Source organism: Lepisosteus platostomus, chromosome 2, assembly GCF_059453375.1.
Source record: "Lepisosteus platostomus isolate fLepPlt1 chromosome 2, fLepPlt1.hap1, whole genome shotgun sequence".
Classification (NCBI taxonomy): Eukaryota; Metazoa; Chordata; class Actinopteri; order Semionotiformes; family Lepisosteidae; genus Lepisosteus; species Lepisosteus platostomus.
Genome location: NC_142612.1, coordinates 69,150,285 through 69,173,638, shown reverse-complemented (window position 1 = coordinate 69,173,638; position 23,354 = coordinate 69,150,285). Strand labels below are relative to the sequence as shown.

Sequence of the window (23,354 nt, the reverse complement as noted above, 5' to 3'; positions counted from 1 at the left end):
CTTGGAAGAGCCAAGCCATCTCATTGTGAAAACATCCTTTCTTGTTGTCTTCAACTTGTGTTGTGTATCGCTTAGGAACGAACTTCAGTCACACCCTTCACTTGTGTTACTGCATACTCTGACTTCCTACATCTCCTTTCCTTTCTTTGTTCCTCCCTGGCCTTCATAAGAACTTGATCTCTTATTTTCAACTTTCCTTCCAGTCTTTTTCAGTCCTCTTCCCATTTTCTGCCCTCTTTCACTCTTCCCTCTCTTTCATTCTCTGCCCTTCCAGTTTTTCCGTTAGTGGCGTTTTAACAGAACAGTGCTGTGCTGCCCACCCAATAGTTACAAACACAATACCCTCTTCATTTACACAATCAAATACTTTTTCTTCACCTCTCTCTTTTTGCCCGGGAGGTGGTGGACGTGGAGCTGCACCGAAACTCCCTGGGGGAGGAGTTCTTCCCTTTCCCCTGCTCTTCCTCCCGCCAGCCAGCATCTGCTCAGCCCGATACCCCCTCCTCCGCTCCCCAGACTCCCGGGCCCTCGGCAGGGCGCCCGTCCTCCCCGGTCCGCCTCACTCAGGACTCGCTCAGCACGGCAGAGAAAGGTGAGCAGGTGTCCGCGTGGAAGGCTCTTCATTTCAGCCCTTGTTTTTGCTGGATTCCTACCGTAACGTTTTTTTCTGGGGAAAACGAATGCATGGAGGAAATGATTTCTCAAGTGAAGCAGTGATAAAGTAGGTGGTGCCCCGTGTGCTTATCAGACTTCAGTGTGGAGTATATTATTTCTTTGGGATAGTCAATTGTTTTTGCCCCCTCCTGTTTTGATTTTTCTCTTCGCCAAAGTTGAAAAGCCAATTCCTGTTAAATCTAGGGGTGAAGATAATGTCTTGAGACACACAGCAGTTTTTCGCCTACTTGATAAAAACAGATTGCATTTTAATGTGCAAACTGTAAGAGATCTTTGTTGATTAATTATCACTGTCCATAGAGCTAATGTGTGATTTTTTTTTCATGACTCATATCTCCAATATGTGAAATTTAATACTGAAATTCCATTCTACTATTCCACAGTAGCATCTGAAAAGATGTTATTTATATTGGAGGTAATTCTTTGGACATGCATGTCACTGCCAGCACAGAGCTAAACTTTAAATTGCCTTCCATATCGGTGCTACTGTTACATTGATAATACTGTGCTTACTCACTTCAGTCCTCTTTTATAGGTTTTTCTAAGGGTATCTTTTCACAGAATTGTGTTCATTATTGCAAAACCTAATTGATGCAGAGCTCTGTTTTAAGCAGAAAGCACATGAAGTTAAAAAACTAGGAAGACACACAAATGGAGTTGGTATGAACCTCTTCATAAATAGCTGTGTAAGGTCACATTGTTAAAAGAGCCAAGGCCATGTGAAAATTGGATTGGACAGGGCTCTGGACTTAATACTTTGTTCTTTGGGTTCATATTCCAGGTGGGACATTACTGATGTACCCCTGAGCAAGGAACTTCACTTGCTTTGCTCTAGTTAATGCCTAAGTGTGTAAATGGGTAGAAATGTAAGTGACATCTGAGAAATACATGGGCAACATAAATTAATACTACAGTATGATGTTCAAATGCATAATAAGAGATAGCAAGCTGTGGAATGTTCAGAAATTGCTCATATTGCAAAGCCTCTTCAGAATAATGTCCCACTGTCTTCATCTTAGTCTTCTCTATTTCAAAAATTAACATTGCTGTATGCTAATAAGGATGATTTATGAAAGGCTGTTAACCTTGCAATTAGTAGTGTCAGACAGCAAAGAGTAAAACAGAAAAGGTATGAATCAACTTGATCTCTTCACCTGCCAAAGGTTTACTTCATTGGTGATTCAGCAGCAGGTTGAAAATCCTGGAGCATATTAATCTACAGTTATGAAGTCATGTTCTCCAACAAACAGCTTCCTTTACATAAGACTGTATTGTGAAGGCTTACTTTCTGTCTCCTTTAGGATTCCCTATCAAAAGTGAAGCTGGCAGATCCACTGGCTACACCCTCCTCTCCTCAGAGCGCACACCAACTCGGCCCAAAGCCACTGAGAAAATCACTCTTGGTTCTCATGGGAACTCTGCCTTTCAACCAATCACAGCAAGCTGTAAAATCGTGCCGCAGGGACAGGCACCCAACCCTGCGGAGTCCCCTGGGAAGTCTTTCCAGCCAATCACTATGAGCTGCAAGATTGTATCAGGTACCCAAGTTCTCTTGAAGCAGTTGTGTCGTCTTATACTGGATAAAAGTAAATCACTTTTAAGTTACTTTGCTTCAAGCGTGTTGTATTACATTTGTTGAATGTGATGCTGCCCTGTTGATACTCTTGTTTTTTATTATTCTTCATGCTTGTCTAGTTATAATTCTAAAAACCTCACAGAGGACCTTCCTAGACTCTTGTGCAGGATGTTTACACAAGAGAAAAAAACTTCAGTACAGAACTAGAAACCCTGTTGGTGACTCACTCAGATCTTTTGCTGACCAAATTCTTCTTTTTTTTTTAACAGTTCTTCTAGCTTCCTTATCTGTTGTAATGTAATCCTTTATGTATTTATAAAAAAATGTTTACAGTTGTGAGCATAGGACAATTCTTTTGGGATCAGTTCTTTCAGCACTCTGCAGTTTTGATTGTGTATACTAATAAAACCAAGTGCTTGAAGGCCACTAGCTTGGGCATCTGGTTTCTAATTTAGAAAGTAGTTACTTGTGCCCTATACTACTTGATGAAAGGAACAAATTAAATTATTCAACCTGTAACAGACTGTGGCATTTCATTTGAGATATTTAAAAGATCACATAAAGTAGCTTCTTCTCCACTTGGGTATTATCCACCAAATGATGTAGGCTGACCTGGGGAGTGGAGTGGAAGCTATTTGGTAAATGCTTGCAGTAACAAATAACACAGCAGACCTTAACAACCTGGTCAGGATGGACAGGACGGCCATCTCCTGATTGGGCTTACCATCTTGCCCAAAACCAGTCAGTGAAGCTGCTGACTACAGTGGGCTTATTGAATGCTTGTCTTTATTTCTTTCTGTGCTCCAGGCTCTCCCATCTCCACCCCCAGTCATTCCCCCCTACCCCGCACCCCCACCTCCACCCCAGTGCACATGAAGCAGGCTTCCTCTGTCATCAACAACCCCTACATCATCGTGGACAAGCCTGGGCAGGGCATTGGCATGGCATCCTCGGCTGCAGGTACCGCAAGGCCTTCTCACTATCGCAGTGCTGCAGCAGCTACCCCTAGCTGACATTTTAACACCTCTCTCATCTTAGAGATCCTGATGGTTTATCATCAGAAGATGTCAATATTCTTTTTTTCTGTTGCCATGTGTGTCCCCACAATCTGCCATCAACAGACCTAATTTTTCCCTTTTCTCCGTTATGTATGTTTTTTCATTGTTTATTTGATCTGCCTACTATGTTTCATCTAATGTATATATCTAACTTGGTATGACCGTATACCATCGATTTAACATAATGTACTGTATCTAACATGTTTGAGTAATGCTAAACCAAACACTTCAAAAGCAATATTTCTCCCAGACTAAGTGGCACATGTGTGTTTGTTTTGTTACTGTAAGCTGACTAAGGTTTCTTCACTGTGTACGTCTCAGCACTTTAGGAAACCTTTACTGAGGAGTAGGTTCAGGAAAAAAACTATGCATATCTGCATACTCATCCATCTTAAATGTCCTGATGCAGAAAAAAATGAGACTCAATCATGTTTCCAGCTCTTTTCGCTTTTGGGTTTTAAAAGACACTCAACTCAGCTGTGCAAAGCTGCATCCCATACATGGGCTCCACAATTTTAGTGTACCTGTCCTGCTTTCCTTACAATTTCTTAGTTTTAAAGCACTGTACAGAAATAAAAAAGTTGAATGCATTAAAGAGCAAGCTTGCACAGAGCCAGAGCAGCTGTCCTTTGTCAGTTATGGAGAGTGATAAACATGCCTTTGGAAACTTGTTTTTAAAAAACAGTCTTTATTCTAAGCCCACAAAAATGCTAACATGCAGTGAGAAAGCACTGTTCTGAAGGTTTCTATGGCTACAAGCCTGCTGCTTGCTGCGGCCTGGTGACAGGGAGAAATTAAAGAGGATAGATGAGAGTCCTAAAGGAACTGCTCTTGGTGGGTATTAAAGACTTACAATGAGGGAGGTAGGCAACAGGCTCACAACAGTATCATAGTTTCATTTTGTAGCTATTAGGGGTTTTCTTGATTCTACATACGCCTCACAATGATCCACTTCAGTCACCTGCCATTGGAAAATTGGTTACATCTATGCTGTAGTCCTACATGAATATAGTGTGATTTGAAGCAGCTGATAAAGCATTTTCTTTATTTTGAAAGTTGTGCATGACAAACAGTTAAACGGCCCTTCTGTGTGTATTTTTGGTACTTGAACTGTACTTGTATCACTCCCTGGGGAATCGCTTTAATGTGGAATTTTCCACAGAATTACTTGTCTACTGTGAAATCAGTTAAATATATATATATATTACCAATAAGTTACATAACTCATGAACTTGCATTAAAATAATTTTCTCATGTATTTCAACATTTTGGTGGGAGTAAAGGGTCCTGTGGAAAATTGTCTTGCTAATTTAGAACAATACATATGTTGTGGAAACCGGGAACTATCTTTGATTCTGAGAGCCTGGAGCTCCTGTAGGATCCTTAAATTCCACCAATCAAGTTGTTGTCCATCCCAGTTCAAGAGGGAATTCTGAAATAAAAAGTGGTTGAGAGAAGCTTTTGTGATAAACACATACTGCATTTTTTTGGGACAACTAATAGTTCAGTTTTGTGATTCTTTGCCACAGGAAGTCCGACAGGCAAGCAGTCCAGCTCCCCCCAGGTGTCTCAGGGAGCACGATCACCAGCACCCAAAGTCCACGGCACCAGCTTCATCACGTCGGGAGTGAAGGTAAGCTCCCAGGCTCAATGATGGTTTGTTAAAAACCCTTTGTAGGAATTAAAAAGTCTAATCTGAATTAGGAGGAATAAGGTGCATAGATAAAATCTGACTAAACGTTTGTTTACTTTTAACACCAATACCAACGTTTTGAAATTGAAAAAGAACAATTATTATGGTGATGCTTTTACTTTTTAACTTATTTCACAAGTCTTCTTAACTGTGCATGGTTTTACGGTGTATCAGTGTACAGTTTACAGTGTATCATCTCTTGAAAGGTGTATAATCTTTCGTCTTCTCAGCTTTACATGGGGGCGCAGTTTGCCTAGTTTAGCGGTTTTTGCTGTGTTTGTCCGAAACCTCTTCAGAATGGCGGAGTGACAAAGGAGCACTGCATCTTTGACATGTGCTAGACTTGAGAAGTTGGTATGAGAAATAAAGGCTGGGCCTCTCCTGTAGTAAATATGGAGAAAACTTCACATTTTATTGAAATGCAGTGCCCTCTACTGGATAGTTACTTGGTGAGACTATGGGGTAACAATTTAAGATACGCCCTGTCACCTCTGACTAAGTAATGTGCTATACTGTATGTATGATGTGGCTACTGGTATAAAAGGTGGATCTAATTAATTCTTGCAAATGAGCAATGCCCATTTGCCCATCTTCCCCCTTTCCTATGTTACAGCATCATACAAAATATGAAAGGTATAAGTTTCCACTTACATTAATATTACATTTGGTGCTCTTGTTTCTCAATGTTTAGTACTGAAACTAAAGGCATTTGACTCTTATTGACATCATGCCCATAGCCATAAGTGGTGATGTGTTGTAATCATGCTGGGAATGGCCTGTCGAATCTTTATTGATTGTTGTGCCTTATCCAGAGAATGCAATGGAAGCCTCTTTCTGTTGATGACAGAAAGGGATCCTTAATTTAGCACAGTGAAGATGCCACACTGAACTTTTAAAGAGGATCAGCAACAGCAACTGCCTGACTGCAGGCTGTCATGAAACCTTTAGGGTTGTGACTGAGTCACTGTTATTTATAGTTGCTTCACATGCCTTCTTTTCCAAAATACCAAATGACTGAGATGATGTATCAGATTTTTCAGTTTTCTTTTGCATTATGTACACAATACTAAAGGAAAAGTAAGAATTTATATTTCTGTTTTTCACTGATATTATAAAGTGTGAAGCATACAGACTTCACTATAGACCAACATAGGGACAAATTGTTTCCTCTTTATCCTAAACCTACAATCTGTTATCTAAACACATTTATCAAACATGAAATACAGTTTATATGCATGTTCTTCTTTGCATATTTCTCTTCTCGTATCTTTTAACTGGAGAAAGCCCGGTGCTTGCTGGTCGTGATTGCGTCCTGTTTGTTTTGTTGGCAGGAAGAATCACTGTTTGCAGCCATGCCTCCTCTCTGTCCGATTGGAAGCCAGTCCAAGGTTCAGAGCACAAAGCCTTTGTCCGGGGGACTGGGTGCCTTCACAAAGGTGAGCCAGCAAATCAGCTGTACTAAGAGGTTGGAAAAAATCGCACAGGCCCTGTAGTGCTTTGGAAGTAACGTGGCAAGAAAGTATGTCACAGAATGTAAAAACAAAACAAAAGTAATTGGTGATTTTACTTGTCATTTTAATTTGTTGATAATAAGTCTTAGAATTATTCATTTACACATTTCTTTACAAGAGCAATAAATATATGAGAAATTAAGGGAATGCTTTTGAGGCTTTTGGAGAAAAAGTCCCTTTAAGGAAAAGTTGAAAATGAAAAAAGGTCTATAAAGGTCTATTGAATTATTTTCTTGATTTTAAAAAAACATCAGCCACATAGCAGTTGCACATAACTATAAACATGCTTTTGGGGGAAACTGATTTAGAGCATTCTAAGGAAGGGGTACTTTAAATTTCACAATGCAATCCTGGATTGATTTATTTTGATCATTCCATCTAATGTCCTAATGTTTTCCAGTTTCCCAAGCAATTACCCAGGCACAAGTAAATTATCTTGAGTTTCTGACTATTGTGAAGTTGCTTTTACATTTTTTAAGAAGGAATTAGTTTGATCGGCTGGACAATCTTCTTTAGAGAATCTTACTGAAACATCACTGCTATGGTCCTATGCACTGTATATCCAGATGTTGTTTTACATTTCAGTGTCCATGTGAAACGCATATGGAATCAGTGTAAATATATGGTAAATAAATTGTGTAAACAGAGCTGTTGAAACATATAGTCTTGACCACTGATAATGTTGGTGTTTAAATATAAAAATATATTATATTTATTACAATTAGTTTTTTACATTTAAGTCCTATATAACTGTCATAGCATGTGCTTATAATACAAGTAATTAGATCGCCTGTGTATTTCACTTGATGACATGATAGTTTATACAAGCATGAGTGAATGGAACTATAGCTATTTTCTAAAAATTATTTATTTAATAATGTTTCTTTATTGATTAATGTGCAGAAAAGTCAATTCAAGAAAAGTAATGCATGTGTTTACAGTTGTTTTATGACTTTGTAGAACTGTTTTTATTTTTGGTCAAAACAAGTTGACCTTTTTTTTCTAGTGTATCCCTGAGTCCAAACTCACTGCCAGTTTTGGCATAATCTTGTCTTGTTCATTCTGGGTTGAGCTACATAGGAGCTTTTGAAGTTTTCTGTTGCTGCTAATGTCTTTCTTTTACCGCCACAGACTAATAAACCAGATGCTATATTGGGCACATGTATGTGCCATTCACTTCAAAAGCTATATAAGTAGGACATCTCCTCAGTGATGTTCTCTGCAGAGAATAACTTGATTCCCTTTAGGAAACATTGAATCCTGGAACCAGTATCTAATTGCTCTTCCCTTGTGAAGATGAAATATTGTCCTGTCTGTAACCTTTGCAGCACTAATGACGTGGGTGTCAGCATGACCCACTACAGAATGACAAGATTTAACATGAGTCGAGGATCCAAAAATAAAGCTTTACATGTTGGATTTTGCAGAGATTTGCATATCAGCTCACAGGAGAGTTGACTTTAGCTTGTCTTTTCTGTATAGACAGTATTCATCTCACCAAATACTGTATTCATCTCTGCCCCTACAACCAAAACATTGTTTTTTCTTCTTTATTTTTACTTTTCAGTGTTGAATTGTCCCTTTTTAGCTTGCGCTGTGACACATTTTCCCCTTGTAACTTCTGGTCATAAATTTAAGGATTAAAGAGTTGTTTTTTTTTTTAAAAAGAGCTTAGGGTTGACATTAAATGGACAAGTATTCTAGTCTGAATAACTCCAGGTGATTGGCTGTATGCAATGTGTGAAAAAAGGATGCATATCGCAGTGTGAAAGTGGGCTAGCGTGACCCTGGGCGGGACGGCCTCTTCTCTCTGTTTTTCAGGTCATTATTAAACAGGAGCCCGGGGAGGCTCCTCAACAGCAGCAACAGCAGCAGCAGCAGATGCTTGTTTCCACGGCAACCTCACAGCAGCCGGCACAGCAGTTTGTCGCAGTGAAGGGTGGTCACATGATTGCTGTGTCGCCACAGAAACAGACCAGTGCTGCTGGTGCTGGAGCCACACAGAACAAGGTCCATCATCTTTCTTAACTGTCTCTGAAGTCTCTTGTCATGTACACACCATCCTGATGAGTCAAATGAGAGGGATAGTGTTGCCGGTTGTTCCAGAATTGTAGTTTTCATGATTTTCATGTATTTCTAACTCCCACTCGTTCAAAAACCAAACTGCCTATCCATTTAAAGGAGTTTTAGTATACAGAAGTTGCTATTGGTGATGTATCTTTCTTCGAACAGATGGCAGGCTTGCTTCCACTGGTATTAACAATAAATGGCCGATGCGTATGTCAGACCTCAAACTTACAACCTCTGCACATTTTATATTCGTGTAATCGTGCACTTGAAGCCGTGATGAAAAATCAATTAAGCTTTGCTAACGTCTGAAAATAATTAAGGTGCAGTGGCACAAAAACCCGGGGCCTTCCATTCAGGGACTGGAGCTGAAAATGACTAACCTTAATAGCCTTGTACTAGTAATACCATGTGCCATGTAATAGTAAAAGAAAATAGTCACACAAAATATTAGTGAATATATTGTACATGAAAATAGTTTATTCATGTTAAATCCTGTAAGTGTTATTTTTTGTTTCAGAAGTAACAAGGTGTGGTGGGGGATGTTCAAACCCATTTTTTTCTTTTTATTACAGTGGTTCAGAAGCCTGCTTCAGGCAACATCAAAATAAGTCCATCCCCCCACTTGCTGATGTTCATGTTTGTGTCAGATCCTTATAGACTGTTGCATAATTCCCCTGACTCCTCTGGAATACTGATTCAGCTTATTTTCATTGAGGATTACTTAATGCGTACCTGCAAAACGTGTGGAGCATTTAAAAAAAGTGCTGAAGATGTTTTTAAACAGCAGTACTCCTTAGTAGATTAGTAACAAAAATGTACTATTTCTATACAGTTAAACACCCGTGTTTTGAGGTACTTCAGTGGATTCTGCTTAGTAGTTTTGCAGATTGAGTTGTATTTAATTATTAGTATGTGTTATTTCAATTCAAGAGCCACTATAAATATCATATATGCAATGTTATACCGTACAACTTGAAGTAAAGGTTAAACCATTTTTACAGCAGCCAATTATGTTGCAAAATTCTCTTATATGGAAATGTAGTCACATATTCCCTTGTGATGATGGAGGTCTGGAACATCTGCTGTTTTACCACTCTCTAACAGTTTTGAACTCGAATTATGATGCTGCAGAAGTTCCCATATCTATGTGCTGTTGCTCTCTTTTGCTTTGCTTGACACAGTTATTGGTTGGGAACATGATGATGATGAAAACGAAGATAACCTATAATAAGTAGCCCCCACACTCCCCTGACAGAGGCGTGGTTGTGAGCTGTGTGTTCTCCCCCCCCAGGTCGTGGGTATCCCAGTGGGCTCAGCTCTGCAGTCAGCAGTGAAGCAGGCAGTGGCTATCAGCAGTGGTCAGATCCTGGTAGCCAAGTCCAGCCCAGCCGCCTCCAAGGTGATGGGGCAGAAACAGGTGATCGCCCAGGGTGTGGCCAAGGCTATAGTGAGCGGAGCCAGTGGCACAATTGTTGGTCAGTCCGTGCAGACCGTCACCAAGGCACAGAGCTCTTCTGCTGGGACAGCCAAGACTGGAGGCCAGGGCTCAGGTAACGTGATAGGTTCAGAATCCTAGTGGGCTCTGTGAAGCTACTGTATTATTTCCTTCTGGTGTTCAGAGTCAGAGTGCCTTTTATTCATCAAGGTGGCGCTTCTGAATGTTCCTCAATAGAGAGGGTTGCTGTTGACTCAGAGAGAGACTCACAGGTATAGTTTCACAAAATTAACGAGTAATGAGAAATTAAGTGTTCAGAAGCTGTGCAGGCAGTGAAATCTCCAAGATAATATTCTGCAAGAATGTCAGGGGCATTGCTGTTCTTAGATTTCTGGCATGACATGTACAGTGATTTAATATAAGTAGAGTCCTTTCACTTGTTATTTCTCAGAAAATAACAAGTGTTTTTAGTCTGTTTTTTTTTCCCAACAGTGATACTTTGGAACAAGGGAGATAACATCTGTGAGAACATTATATTGTTAAAGCCATTTACAAGAAAAAAATCTAAATTGTGTGAGCAAAAAACCCTGAGGTCATTATATTCTTAGATATTAAATAAAGAACCTGTCTCTGTACAAATTCTATGAAATCTAACTAGGGTTTTAGAACAAATATTTTCTCATTGTATTATCCAAAACATGTGCTAAAAATATGTTTGTGTAGAATTTCTGCCAAGTTATACTTGCAAAGCTCTTTGGTTGTCTTTTCCATGCCTCTGCAACTGTTCTGACAGTCAATGAAACTCGTTCTCAGGGTTTGATTTGTTGAGTTTGTCTGATTGTGTCCGTTCTCAAAGCCTGGCTCAGTTCTGATGAAAGGCCAAGAGGGTAATGCACAAAATAACATCACTGTAAGAAGTTTTAATGGTCTGTTGAGTGACAAAGAAGTTCTTGATGACAAAATGCCAGAAGCCATATCACCCTGCAACTCACGACTGGCAACCCACTGAAGCTAAGCAGGTGTGAGCCTGGTCAGTACCTGGATAGGAGACCTCCTGGGAAAAACTAAGGTTGCTATAACTATATAATAAACTAAGGTTGTAGCTGGAAGTGGTGTTAGTGGGACCCAGGGCACCCAATGTATGAGTTGGCTTCATTACTCCGTTGTCCTCCTCACTGATGTGTGGTGAGCATACTGTGTACTCACTTATGACTCCTATTGTGTCATTAAGGTGGGGCTGCACATTGGTGGTGGTGGAGGGGAGTCCCCATTACATGTAAAGAGCTTTGAGTGGAGTGTCCAGAAAAGTGCTATATAAGTGTAAGGAATTATTATTATAAAAATCGATGCAGTTTTTGAATTGTTATTAATACATTTACATATGGAAGCAAAGTAATTTAAAGTCAGGTATCTACTTTCACTTCATAGAAATAGGGTAGAACAGAGTTCTAGGAAGTTTAAGGAAGGGAGGATTTTTCAGATTACCCTCGATATCTCGTTTCAAATAAAAAAGAACTGATTAGTTTTTATAAGCTTGGCTCAGAAACAAAGCACTCTTGTAATCAGCAGTGTGAATGAGGGACATTGTCCTTTGTTTCATTTTATGTTTCCTGCAGTTCTGCAATCTTGCGTGAAATTAATAAACTGAAAATTCCATTTTACTTTTCTGTCAAGCTATTTGGAAATTAGAAAGAATACTTCAGAATTCATACGACATGTAGTTATCGTAGCTGATAGTTGTACTGTGCAAGTACAGTGTCCTAAGTTTTAGAAGGCCATTAAATATATATTAGTTCTCTTGTCACTGAAGTACAAAAGGCAATTCACTAGGCCTATAATAGATGCAGGAGAATATCTTTGACATTATATTACAGACTAGATGTGAAGCTTTTTTTTTCTTAGGCATGTTTAATATCCATTATTTCATTTTTTTTCCAATTACTATAGTGATAGTGTCATATCTCTTGCAATGATGAAGTAGCATGTGCTGTGATTTTTCAGTACAGCAATGAGAATGCTAGCATAAATGGCAAAGCTAATGATCCAACCAGCGGCAATACAAAAAATGATTTTACGGGAAAACATGAACCCCCAATATAAGCCACTCACTTCCTAAGACTTCCCATTTTTTTAAATTCTGAATAATTTGAAAATGCCAGCATTTAATTTTATATACAGATCTACAAATCTGGGTGTGCTGTTAGAAGGAGTGCACATTTACAGTTTAGCACATTTCAAGAGTTATACATCACTGGCAATACCCACAGTCTTCACATTGAGACTGGTTGGCAGCACAGGGTACTATTTTTATGATGCCCCGGATTATGTGGTCATCTAGGTTAGGTAGCCATTCAGTGCTTCTGCAACTTGCTGCTGAGTGAATAGCCATCCCGTTTCCAAAGAAACAAGTTTAGGTTTCCATCCAGGTTTGTGGCACTGGGAAGTCCATGTGGGTTTGCTTCCTGAGAGGCAAGACAGCTGCCAGATTCCTAATCCTGAGATTAGTTTAAATCAATGACAGCCATGAAAGATCAAAACCTCAATTAGGAGCACCAACAGTCTGATTGTGTATTATTAAGGTTCACATTATGAAGAGCTAAAAAATGTTGGTGCCACCAAAAACAAAAATCCTGTTTATTTTTATTCGGCGCATCAATCCCTGTATGTGTCCCATGGGTTGTAGTACTTGCTTTTCTCTTAGGGAAACTTGCATAGTTCAGATCTCTCTTTCTGTGCTACATATTGATTTGCACTCATTGATTTTTTGTTGTGGTGGATAATTTGGCTGCTTTGTAATAACAAGTCACTTCCAAGAGATAGGGAGAGAAGCTGCCCACAATTTGATGTTGTATCTTGCATTTCTCTTAGTTTTTGTTTTTCAAAATTAAAATCTGTTGGTGAGAAAATGTGGAATTTTGCATTGGATAAAAGTGATGGAATTTTTCTAACGGTAAAGTGGAGTTTTTCATCTTACCTAATATTATGTTCAGCTTTGAGCTTTTTTCGATGACATCTTTGCTTCTAGCATTAAAAGATTTATTTTTTGGATTAGGACAAACAGTTGATTTGCACTTTAGCTTTAATTTAGAAGAAATTTGGAAGGATTTGCCTCGATGTATTTTATGTTCTAATTCAAAAATGCATGAAGGTGAAATAATTGCTTTAGAGATAAGTTTTGATTATTCTTCTTCTGGAAAAAAAATTGACTGATAATGCACCTGACAGAATGCATTTTGATTAAGCTCTTGCTACTTCATTGATAGGCATGACCCTAAATCTACCTTAATACTGTCTGCAGAAAACACAGGAGAGTACATGATAGGATGTCAGTTAAAAACTATTCTTTTATTTTATTTACATTTTGTTTCATGTGTTTTAGTGATACAGTAGGAGATTTTCAGTTTCAGTTAAAGTTTAAGTATTCCCTGTAGTGTCATTATGGCATGGTCCATCTGCAACTGGAGTTTCACTGTATCACATTGCATTAGTGGGAAGAAAGATTAGCTTTTGTGACTTTTCATCCTAATCTTGGTGTTAAGTATGTGTAGCAGAGGTAATTCTCTGAGCAGAAAATGTTACCCATTGAAAGGCATGGGATCTCAGAAAGTTCCACTTGCTTAAATTAGTTTACTACAATAAGAAGAATACCGTGTTCCACTGTCTTTTACTCCTAAATATATTTTTTTGGTTTAGCTCTGTAAATAAAAAAATATTTTGACTTTGTTTTCTATTATTTTTCCCCTTTTAGTGTCTTGTGGTTATTATTCCAAGCAGGTATTGTGCATAAAGCTGGCTCAATCATTCTCTGAAGTACTTCAAAGTTAACTGTTTTCAGAATAGTCTACATTATAACTTGGTTACATCATCAGTAATCGATTTTTTGTGTTTTTGTCTTGTTTTTCCTCCTTGTTATTTAGTTATGGCTACGCTCCAGCTTCCAGCTAACAACCTCGCAAACCTGGCCAATCTACCTCCAGGCACAAAACTCTACCTGACAACCAACAGCAAGAATCCTTCAGGCAAAGGCAAGCTTCTGCTGATACCACAGGGAGCCATACTGCGGGCTTCTAATCCTTCAGGTAGGCCCAGCTGATGCCCTGTCCTCGTTCTGACATGTTCTGTTTTCTTTTGGCTTTTCAATGCGTTGAAAAGATACAAAATCCTTTGATATCAAGTGCCCAGTGACGTTTTAAGGTTTAATAAATTGGTTGTTCCAAGAGGATCTTTTTCTGTTTTATTATTTTTCCTTGTCTTTATCTTTTATTTTTTACTCCCCCATTGGATAAATACTAGTTACTCATAGAAAACTAGACCAAATTATATCTCGGCTGCCTTCGAAGCAGACAACAATGAAAGGTTGAGATTTAGATTGTGTTTTTCCAGATACTGCCATATAATGGTGCAAATAACCATGTGATTTTTTTTATTAGGAGTATATTGTGATGTTCAATATGGGAGCACTAGGATTGCATTGTTTTCTTCATTTCTTCATTTGCATTTGGTCTTTCCTAGTGTTTCAAAGATAATGGTGACTTCATGTAGTCACTTTTAATTTTAAATTCCTAAACCTTATTCTTTCTGATATAACAGAGTTGCATATTAATAAATATATTACTGGAGAAATTGTGGTTTCTTAATCTCATCTTTTTTCATTGTTTCCTGTGAAAACGTAGTGTGTACCCTTTCATTTGCCACTAGTGGGAGGAGAATAAACTGACTGATTATAGCAGATAAACTGAGCAGTTTGGATTTACAGTGGCACATAACAGGCCTCATTAGCCAAACCTGAAAAGGGCATACAATATTAGGCTGCATTATAATGAGCATTCTGGGTTTCACTACAATGAGGGTTGTAGTGCTTAAAGTATTAGATCATTTTCATAGTGTAAGAAACCTTACTGGTTTTTTCTACATAGGCCAGCAGTCCCAAAGTGCTACTACCACAAGTGGAGGAGGTTCCCAGACTCCCACAAGCAGCAGTCTCCCCCAAAACCTATCGTGTACCTCCTACATCCTCAAACAAACACCACAGGTGTGTATACAAAGCTTTTCTTACTTATCGCAACTTCTGAAGATGCTCTTCGGCCCAAACTTTTATTGACTGCCCATGTCAAATTTCTGCAGGGCATTGACTTTCATTTTGTAGCTACTAATATTGTCTGTTAGACATTTGGTGGAAATGTATGATTTTTAAATTTTCAGTATTAGAGCCATGCTTTTCTCTATTTGGACCATATCACAAATGAACTGTTTTCTTACTAGATGACAAACTAAAGCAAGCATGAATACATACTGTACTTGGAGCCGGCTGTGTTTGCTTTCCAGATTTTAATTTGGCAGATTCTTATCTTTGTGGTTCATAGAATCTTTGGTTTTTCATTTTCCAATAGCTCCAAGTTTAAATCTAATTTTTCTTTGTTAGTAATTTGTGTCTCAACTAATCCTGAATTTGTTGGAGTGCAATTGCTGTTATCCTTTAGTGCAATATTTGTAATACGTATTTAACTTTTGCTTTTGTGCTATGTACATTAATGATTATGATTCACTTTGCAATACTTGTAGAATGAATTTGGAAAAGCCAAAAAAAGATAGATGCTTTGATCGTTAACCATCACAATCATTCTAAAGATATATGGGCACAGAGACATCTAGCTTCTTAACCAGTAATATTTAATGTTTTCTGCTTTTTCCACTATTAATAGCTATACAAGGAAATGTGTCAGTAAAATGCATGTGTGATAAACATTAGCAAGATTAAAGAAAAGGTCTGTTTAATTTATTTTCTGTGCTATACTTTCTACATGAGATTTCATGTGATTTCTTATTTCCCCTTGAAGTTAATAACCCCTGACAATGGAATACAACATCATCATCTATCAACGATCTACATATTGTTTTCGTTTCATTTTCCATGGCTAAGTGTCAGGGTAAAGGTTGACTACACAGAGGGATATGGCTAGGCTGTACTTTCAGTTTATTTACAGTAGCTCAGTGCATCAGTGTTAGTGAAAGATAAAATGAGTTACTTTTTTTACAATATTCAAGACTAAAGAAATGTGAATGTATGAGTTAACCTGAGTTTTGTAAAAGTATTAAAGTTTTTGTTCTTTCAGGAGCAATATAATGCTAATAGGCTGTTTCAGAGACACTGTTGGTCCATTGTATGTGAAGATGTGAAAGAGTGGGTGCTCTTCTGGATGCCTTATGAACTGGGCCAGCAGATGGAATCACTTCAGTAGTTCTTTTCAAAAGTGTAAATTGTGATGACTCGTTTTTGCAACAGCAAACAAATTCCAACTGAATTTCTGAAACTTTTCTTAGTTTTCCTTTTTCATCTCAGTTTTGTCTCATGCTGCATTGCACCTTCATGCTCATACGGTCCTTCGGAAAATGGGGAGTGAGTTTTGCTTTGAAAACCAGAAAAGAAAATATCCTGCAGAGATACAGTATGTAGGACTATGGAAGAAATCATACAGGTCTGAAGCCCATCTTGATATACAAAACCATGGAGGTTCCTGTTTTTCACATGTGTGTCATACTGCCCCTTTTAAAAAAACTCCTTTGCCCTTGCCAGGGGGAGAGATGATTATGTAAGGTAACATGTAATTCAGCTGCTATCTACTGCCCTTGTTATCGGATCCCCAGTGCTTTTAGAGAATGTTGCTGTTATTTTAGTTCATATTGATTAAACAGTGCATTGATGTTTCCAGGGGACATTTCTGGTGGGGCAGCCAGCCCCGCAGGGCTCCGGGAAGCAGGGAGCTGTGGGCTCCTCCGGTCACAGTGTCTCCTCCCCCTCTTCCATCACACAGCAAGCCATCAGGGTCACTGCTGGGCAGAAGGCGGCCATTCTGGCTCAGGTAAAGCCACAGCGAAGCACATCACTACAACCTTCTGACTTTCTGTCTTTGAGCTGTGTTTTTATTTCATATTATGTTATTTATGTCAGGATTCCACTTTTGCTGAGGTTATTTTAGGAATGAACAAGCAGAACTGAGAAATCACTGCCACAAAACATGTGATGGCGGGTTCCTAAGTTAATAGCTTTTCCAAATCTATAATGGCACCTTTTCTATTCTGAACTCAAAATTACTGGCTGCACAAATATTGTGCATCTTCTTTTTTTTAAAAGTATTATTCCTAATATTGTTATAGAACAGTAAGAAGTGTAATAGAATCATATTCCAACTCTTGAATTAAATCACTTTAGTGTTTACCTTCAAACGTTATACCTTCAAAGGCAAGAGTTTGAAGGGAAACATTAAAGTGTTTTATCATACCGCTTTTTCTCAAAGGTATGCAACAAGCCATCGTGCTTGTTTTTGCACAGCATTTTTAGCATCATTTAGCATTTCTCTCACATCATAAGATGATGGATGTAAAAGAGTTTTCGATTTTGTTTTGCCCCATGAGTAATTTTCGTAACTTACAGTATCTGGGTCATCAACATATGATCTTTGCTAAAAGAGACTGCAGCTGAGCAGTCTAGAATGGGGGTTCCTAATTACTGAGATTGTCGTTGTGGAGAAATAATCACATTTTGTTACTGTAGGTATATCCTTACAGGAGTTGCACCACTAAAAGTACTGTAAGTATAGCAAGGAGCGATGCCTCTGTTTACTACCTTTTTCAAGTCAAGGCTCTTAAATAAAATCGTTTATTTGCTTTTTGTATTTAGAGTTTTTATGCATGCCTGGGCAATTAAGAAATGCTTTCGATGATTACTGTGAAGCAGTCAGCTGCAATAAGGGACCTTTCACACACGCTGCTTCGGCTGATCAAACGATCTGCCCCAGCTGATCTGATTAAGTTTAACAACCGTGACATTGAGGCTTACATGCATGGTACAGTGGGTCTCATTATTTCTCATTGTTTTCCTCTTTATATTTTCATTAGTTGGACCATTCACAAGACTTTACTTTTTTATGCATAGTGTGTAATAAAATCCAATTGGCAAAAAACAATATTCTTTAATAGTTTGTTACGAAAATGTGACACGGTAAAGGTAAAGTTATTAAGCTATGTTTACTAATCATTCTGTGATAACAGCTAAAACCTATGAGTTTAATAGGTAGTGCAGTATTTTTCTGTGCTGTTGTGTTCCTGTGAAACATTTTTTTTCTTTTGTGGTTTGTATCTGAACAAAATTGGTTCGTTTTGATTTCAAGACATTTTTAAACCCTAATGAACTAAGGGATTTTGTATGCCCCTCAGTTTTGTTAGGTCACAATTCTCATAAAAAATGAGAGATAAAGCAAAGAGGCAGTGGAACACATATATTACACTCTAGTTTAATTGTTTAAATGTCAGCAGTTATAGTGTGTTTTGAGATAAGAGCAATATTGGTGTGTGAGAGTCTTTTAATTTTAATTTAGAAAATCCCATTTAACATTGAGATTTAATTATGTGGTTTTTATCATGCAGTGACACAATTTTACATAGTACTGTGGAATAACTGGCCCTAGTCACATCCGTCCATTGCTGACCCTTGACAAGTTCATCTATAAAGGCAGTGAAACTGCATACTGCTAATAAATATTTGTTACAAAACTGCAGTCGAATTTCTAAACATTCTGCCTGTATCTGATGATTTTTGAAGCCTGAATAACTTTCGAGAAATAGTAGTGTATCTGAGACAGCTGCTTATTACTGTATATCCATTCAATCCATATGTCCATCAGTTCCCAGTGCTTCTGCCCCCCTAATTGACATCCACAGCACAAGGTGAGAGCACCTGCATCTCTGCTCACATTCCAGTATGTGAACGCTATGGTCCAATGCCTCCTGTGTTTTAAAGGTGGTGGGGGGCACCCAGGGCTCCACGGTGAAATTGTCAGACGGGTCAGTCAAAGCAGCTCACCTGTCGAAGCCTGGCACCACCACTCTGCGAATGACAGGAGGCGTGATAACTGCTGCCAGCTCTGCCGGAGCTCCGGCTGGCCTCGCCACTGTCCCCGCCGCACAGCAGGTCAGTCCCTCCACACCCGCTGGGCACCCGCTGGGCAGGAGAGCAACCGCTTCAGGGGCAGAGCCTGCTGTCGTCCTTTCTGATTGTCTGACCTTGTTATTCTGTGTCATCAGGCTGGACCAGGATTGTTAATTTTACAATCAGCAAAAAGACGTTCATCCTTTATCTTTTTTCTTTCCTGGTTAAAACAGTACTATTTTTAGATTTTTCCCCTTTGCCTCAATGGTATTTTACTTTAGTGTTAAAATGTCCAGGGGATTTATACCGGAGAACATCATAGATGTTGGAACAAACAGTTTTGCACTAGAAAATCCTGACAGCTGTGCACTCGCAACACGGCTTGGTAGCCCAGTGCTCTTTATGTATAAAGTTGTGGGGGAGAGCAAAGGGGAAATTTGTTTTGCTTCATGGAAAGAAAATATTGCGAGAGGTTTGGAATGCAGGCCCCATTTACTAGGGAAGAAATGTCAGAACAGATTGCACTCCGGCTAACACAGTAACAGATGCTGTGAACAGAAGCTACTAAACAGTACACAGTGTTGCATAACAAGTGCTAGACCGAGACAGAAAATCTGTTTTATTTTTCTTGCAAGGCAGTGACAGCTTAGAGAGATCTGCTAAAAATATTTTCCCCAAACAGTTAATATTAAGGAACACGTCGTTGGTGATCCATTTTTTTTAAATGTCTTTCTTGAACTAGAAGTAAATTCAATTTAAACCTTCTGTGGTTCTGTGCTTATTTATATAGAAATAAAAGACTGTTCAAAGGTTTTACTGAAAGTAAAATGCAGTAACTGAAGTTGATTGTGATATACGATATGGATGAAGTCTGGAGTGTTGTGTGAAAAACGCATGGAAATCAGCTTGTTAAAAGCAGACCCCATGGGCTCCATTGCTTTTTTCCCCCGAGTAACACAATTTTACTTCAGTCTCAGAATGTTTTTTAGAGATCTTTATAGTGAAATGCAAATCTGCTTAGTATCTCTGTATTTCTTTCTGTGGTTTTAACTTGAATAAAATGCTTTGCAGGTATTAATATTATTTCAGGGGAAAAAGCTGGCCACAACAAGACCATGACTAAATTGTCTTATAAGTCGTGCCATTGTAATCATGGCCCTGTGTGGTCTTTTAGTGTCCTGCTAGAACAGGAGAACTCTTGGACTGACTTGCAGGAACTGAAAGAATGTTAGCGCATAGATTTTGTTAGGGTATTTTACTGAGCTGTAAGGTTGACTTCAGCCTGCATCAGCCATGTTCCTCTCCACCTCGTCGTACTTCCATCAGTTGGCGTGAACAATGCAACACTTGTCTTCATGCCCACCGCGACATCTCCTGTGTTGCAAAACTACAACGCTCCACCACTCACTCTGAAGATATCAAAGATCTCCCCTGGCCCACCAAAGATGTCAGTTTCGTCTCCCAGCTCTCAACGTGTTACTTCTTAATGGTCAAAAAACATACAGGTCATTTTCCTGCAAGAAGCAAGCTATGGTCATTCTGCTGATACAGAATTGGATTTCCTGAAATTTCCCGTTATGTAGCCACTACAGTCTGAAAATGATAGCACAGATGGATCAGAGGAAAATGGCAGTTCTAAGCCAGTGAGGCGATACTCTGCCTTCCAGAATATGACTTGTCCCTCCCACGGTCCCACAGGCTTTAAGTATCTCTCGATTGTTTCTTCTCAGCCTCCTGAAGTGGGCAGCTCCAGTCTGGCGGCCCCAGGAGCAAAGCCTGTGGTCCAGCACCCTGTGCTTGTGGCAGCCAGCCAGGCGGCTGTCATCAGTGTGGCCAAGAGTGCCAGCAGCTCAGCAGCCACTGTGGCCAAGAGTGCCATCCCTGCCATGGTCACAGTGGCTAAAAGTGTCAACGTGCCAGTTGTCAGCATCGCCAAGGGTGCCAGTTCCGCTGTGGTCAGTGTCCCTAAGAGTGCTAGTCCCTCTCTCGTCACGGCAGCATCTCTGGTGACCAGCGGGACCACTGTGAGTGGGAAGACAGCAGCCACTCTTTCAGGTAGGTGGACAAGGACAATAAAAAGCAACGTATAACATCCAAAAATGTTTAATCCATTCATAAATGGGTAAATTGTCTTTTTTTCCTGCTGTGCACCCTGAATGTTGTTTTTTAATTAACAGTTTCATAGTGCGTGTATCCATTGGCTGGTATGGATGTGTCGTATGCAGATTTTTTTTTCCATCCACACAGAGTTTTAAGACATGACAGCTGTTCATTTTCCAAGTCAAGCTGGAACATTTTTACTCTGGCAAAAGTCCAGTGCCAATTCAGTAGTGTTTTGTTTCTCCAGGCATGCTAAAGATCCACTCAGGCCAGTCCAACACACAACAGGCTGTTCTCACCATCCCTGCCAACCAGCTCAAGCAGCTGGGGGTGAGCACTGCCACAGGAGGACTGCAGACCATACTGATGCCCGTCAGCAAAGGTGAAGGGGACAAGCAATGTTTTTAGCGTGTTGTGTTGTCGAGTGCAAATCTATTTGCCAGGCAACGTGATTTTAAGTTGAAATCATATGCAGTTTCACTGGACTGCAGCAACACTGGGGACCCCATGGGATCACATTGGCATTAACAAAGAAATGTTAACTCTCAAATTCCTCTGGATGTATTTGTAGCGTGTCCTGAGATTGGACAGCAGTGTTAAAACATCTTTGTAGACTCTAAAAAAAGCCCAGTTCGTTGGATTATACAAATACTTGCCACACAAATCTTAGTGTTCTGAGCGAAAACAGACTACTAAGCAGAAAGGAGCTTTTGTTCATTGATTACAGCTTAAGCCTCATTAGGCCATGTGGGCCTTGGTTAAAAGTTTAAATTATCAAGCAGCTCTGGTCTGTCGAACAGAATCATTCCGTTTTGACTGTGAAGTGTTTTAGGGGACCTGAATAATTCAGGTGCAGGGTTCTTTTTTAAGTCTGGAAATTAAAAGGAAAAACGGTGAATTTTGGGTTCCAAAGATGCAAGTTCCTGGTTGTGACCTAGTTCATTCATACATTGCTCTACCTGAAATGAGTAATTTACAGGTACTATGTTTTAATTTAATTTTGTTTTGTTTTATATTGTAATAAATGTATGTTGCATTCTTCTTTGATGTTCTCCTTAAATTGATACCAATCATGTTTGATATAATATTTCAGTATTGTGAAGATCTGACTTAAATAAGAGATTTATTGGATGACTTTTGCCGTCACCAGTTAAGAATTGCTCTCAAATGTATTTTGTGTTCCTACATAAAGAAAATAATCTTACTTTTGATTGAGTAACTTTTATTAATGTCATCCTAACATTGGTATTCTGTGTCTGTTGCATTTTCTTCAGTTGTGCAGTCCAGCTCTGTCACTAAAGTGGCAGGAGCTGCTGTTGGACCTACAGCAGCCAGTACACCCAGCACAGTTCCCAGTGGTTCTGTACAGCACCCCCCGTTGACATCCACAGCACAAGGTGAGAGCACCTGCGTCTCTGTTCACATTACAGTTTCATTTGTATGTTTGTTAGCTTTAACAAAAATTAGTATTTTTAGCTAGAATAAGGAGGCATGTAAACATCACTTTACGGTCCACCTTCCCTCACAGGATCTTGGTTGAGCTCCCACATCCAGTCTTATGTTTAGAATAGAAGCCCCAGTGTCTTAGGAGGGTAGAAAAAATCTTTTGGTGTTCTCTTTTCCGATGGATGCACACCATAGAAGTTGTGCTAGGCATGTTGTATTGTGTACAAGAGCTGAAGAATGGACAAAGCATAATTGATAGAAAACAACTTTTTAAGCATGTGCCTGTTAGATCAGCTTTAGATAAGCTCCTAACATGCATCCTGCTTGCATTGTTAATCACACAGGGATAGTGGAGTATATTTACTGAGGAATTGCTCTTGTAAGCTTTGTGCCAATTTCATCTCGTATATATGAGGACTGCCAGCTTATCTGAAAGGTGGCAAAAATTATTGTCTATTTAATGTGCTTGCTTCCTTGTGAAATTTATAACCTTATGCAGCTTTATTGTGAGCAGGGCAATAATTTAAAGATAATGCTGCATCTCTTGGGAAAGATATTTTAAAATGGGTGTTAAGTACTGTAAATGAAGCAGTACTACTTTTGTCATTTTTCCTAGGGGTTTTAAATTAAAGTGAAGGTGTGCATTCTGAGCAGCCCATAAAGTCGCTTTGAAATATATTTTATGAAATGCATATTGATACTTTAGTAGTATTTTGTTGTACTTGTACTACTTCAAGTTGCTCCTGTGCATTTTTCTTGATGATTTGCCTATGTTATGTAATGTGAGTAAAAAGAATTACTGTTTTGCACTATAATGACTAATGTTCAAGACAGTTCTAACTGTTCTGTTGTAACTGTTGTCTA

The 23,354-nt window shown here is 39.0% G+C and overlaps 1 protein-coding gene across 3 annotated transcripts in view; it reads left to right on the top strand.

Annotated features, from left to right (window-relative positions):
- Positions 1 to 23,354, top strand: part of yeats2 (YEATS domain containing 2) — a 45,760-nt gene that overhangs the window by 17,734 nt on the left and 4,672 nt on the right. For 2 of the 3 annotated variants that reach the window (XM_088615856.1, XM_088615846.1), the window contains 15 exons: positions 400 to 592; positions 1,977 to 2,213; positions 3,059 to 3,211; positions 4,839 to 4,942; positions 6,334 to 6,438; positions 8,335 to 8,523; positions 9,875 to 10,133; positions 13,936 to 14,097; positions 14,935 to 15,050; positions 16,729 to 16,878; positions 17,571 to 17,606; positions 18,816 to 18,986; positions 20,675 to 20,999; positions 21,292 to 21,426; positions 22,319 to 22,441. In XM_088615856.1, the coding sequence (XP_088471982.1) occupies positions 400 to 592; positions 1,977 to 2,213; positions 3,059 to 3,211; positions 4,839 to 4,942; positions 6,334 to 6,438; positions 8,335 to 8,523; positions 9,875 to 10,133; positions 13,936 to 14,097; positions 14,935 to 15,050; positions 16,729 to 16,878; positions 17,571 to 17,606; positions 18,816 to 18,986; positions 20,675 to 20,999; positions 21,292 to 21,426; positions 22,319 to 22,441 (2,458 nt within the window). The remainder of the gene's footprint in view (positions 1 to 399; positions 593 to 1,976; positions 2,214 to 3,058; positions 3,212 to 4,838; positions 4,943 to 6,333; positions 6,439 to 8,334; positions 8,524 to 9,874; positions 10,134 to 13,935; positions 14,098 to 14,934; positions 15,051 to 16,728; positions 16,879 to 17,570; positions 17,607 to 18,815; positions 18,987 to 20,674; positions 21,000 to 21,291; positions 21,427 to 22,318; positions 22,442 to 23,354) is intronic. The other variant, XM_088615864.1, reaches the window with a different exon arrangement.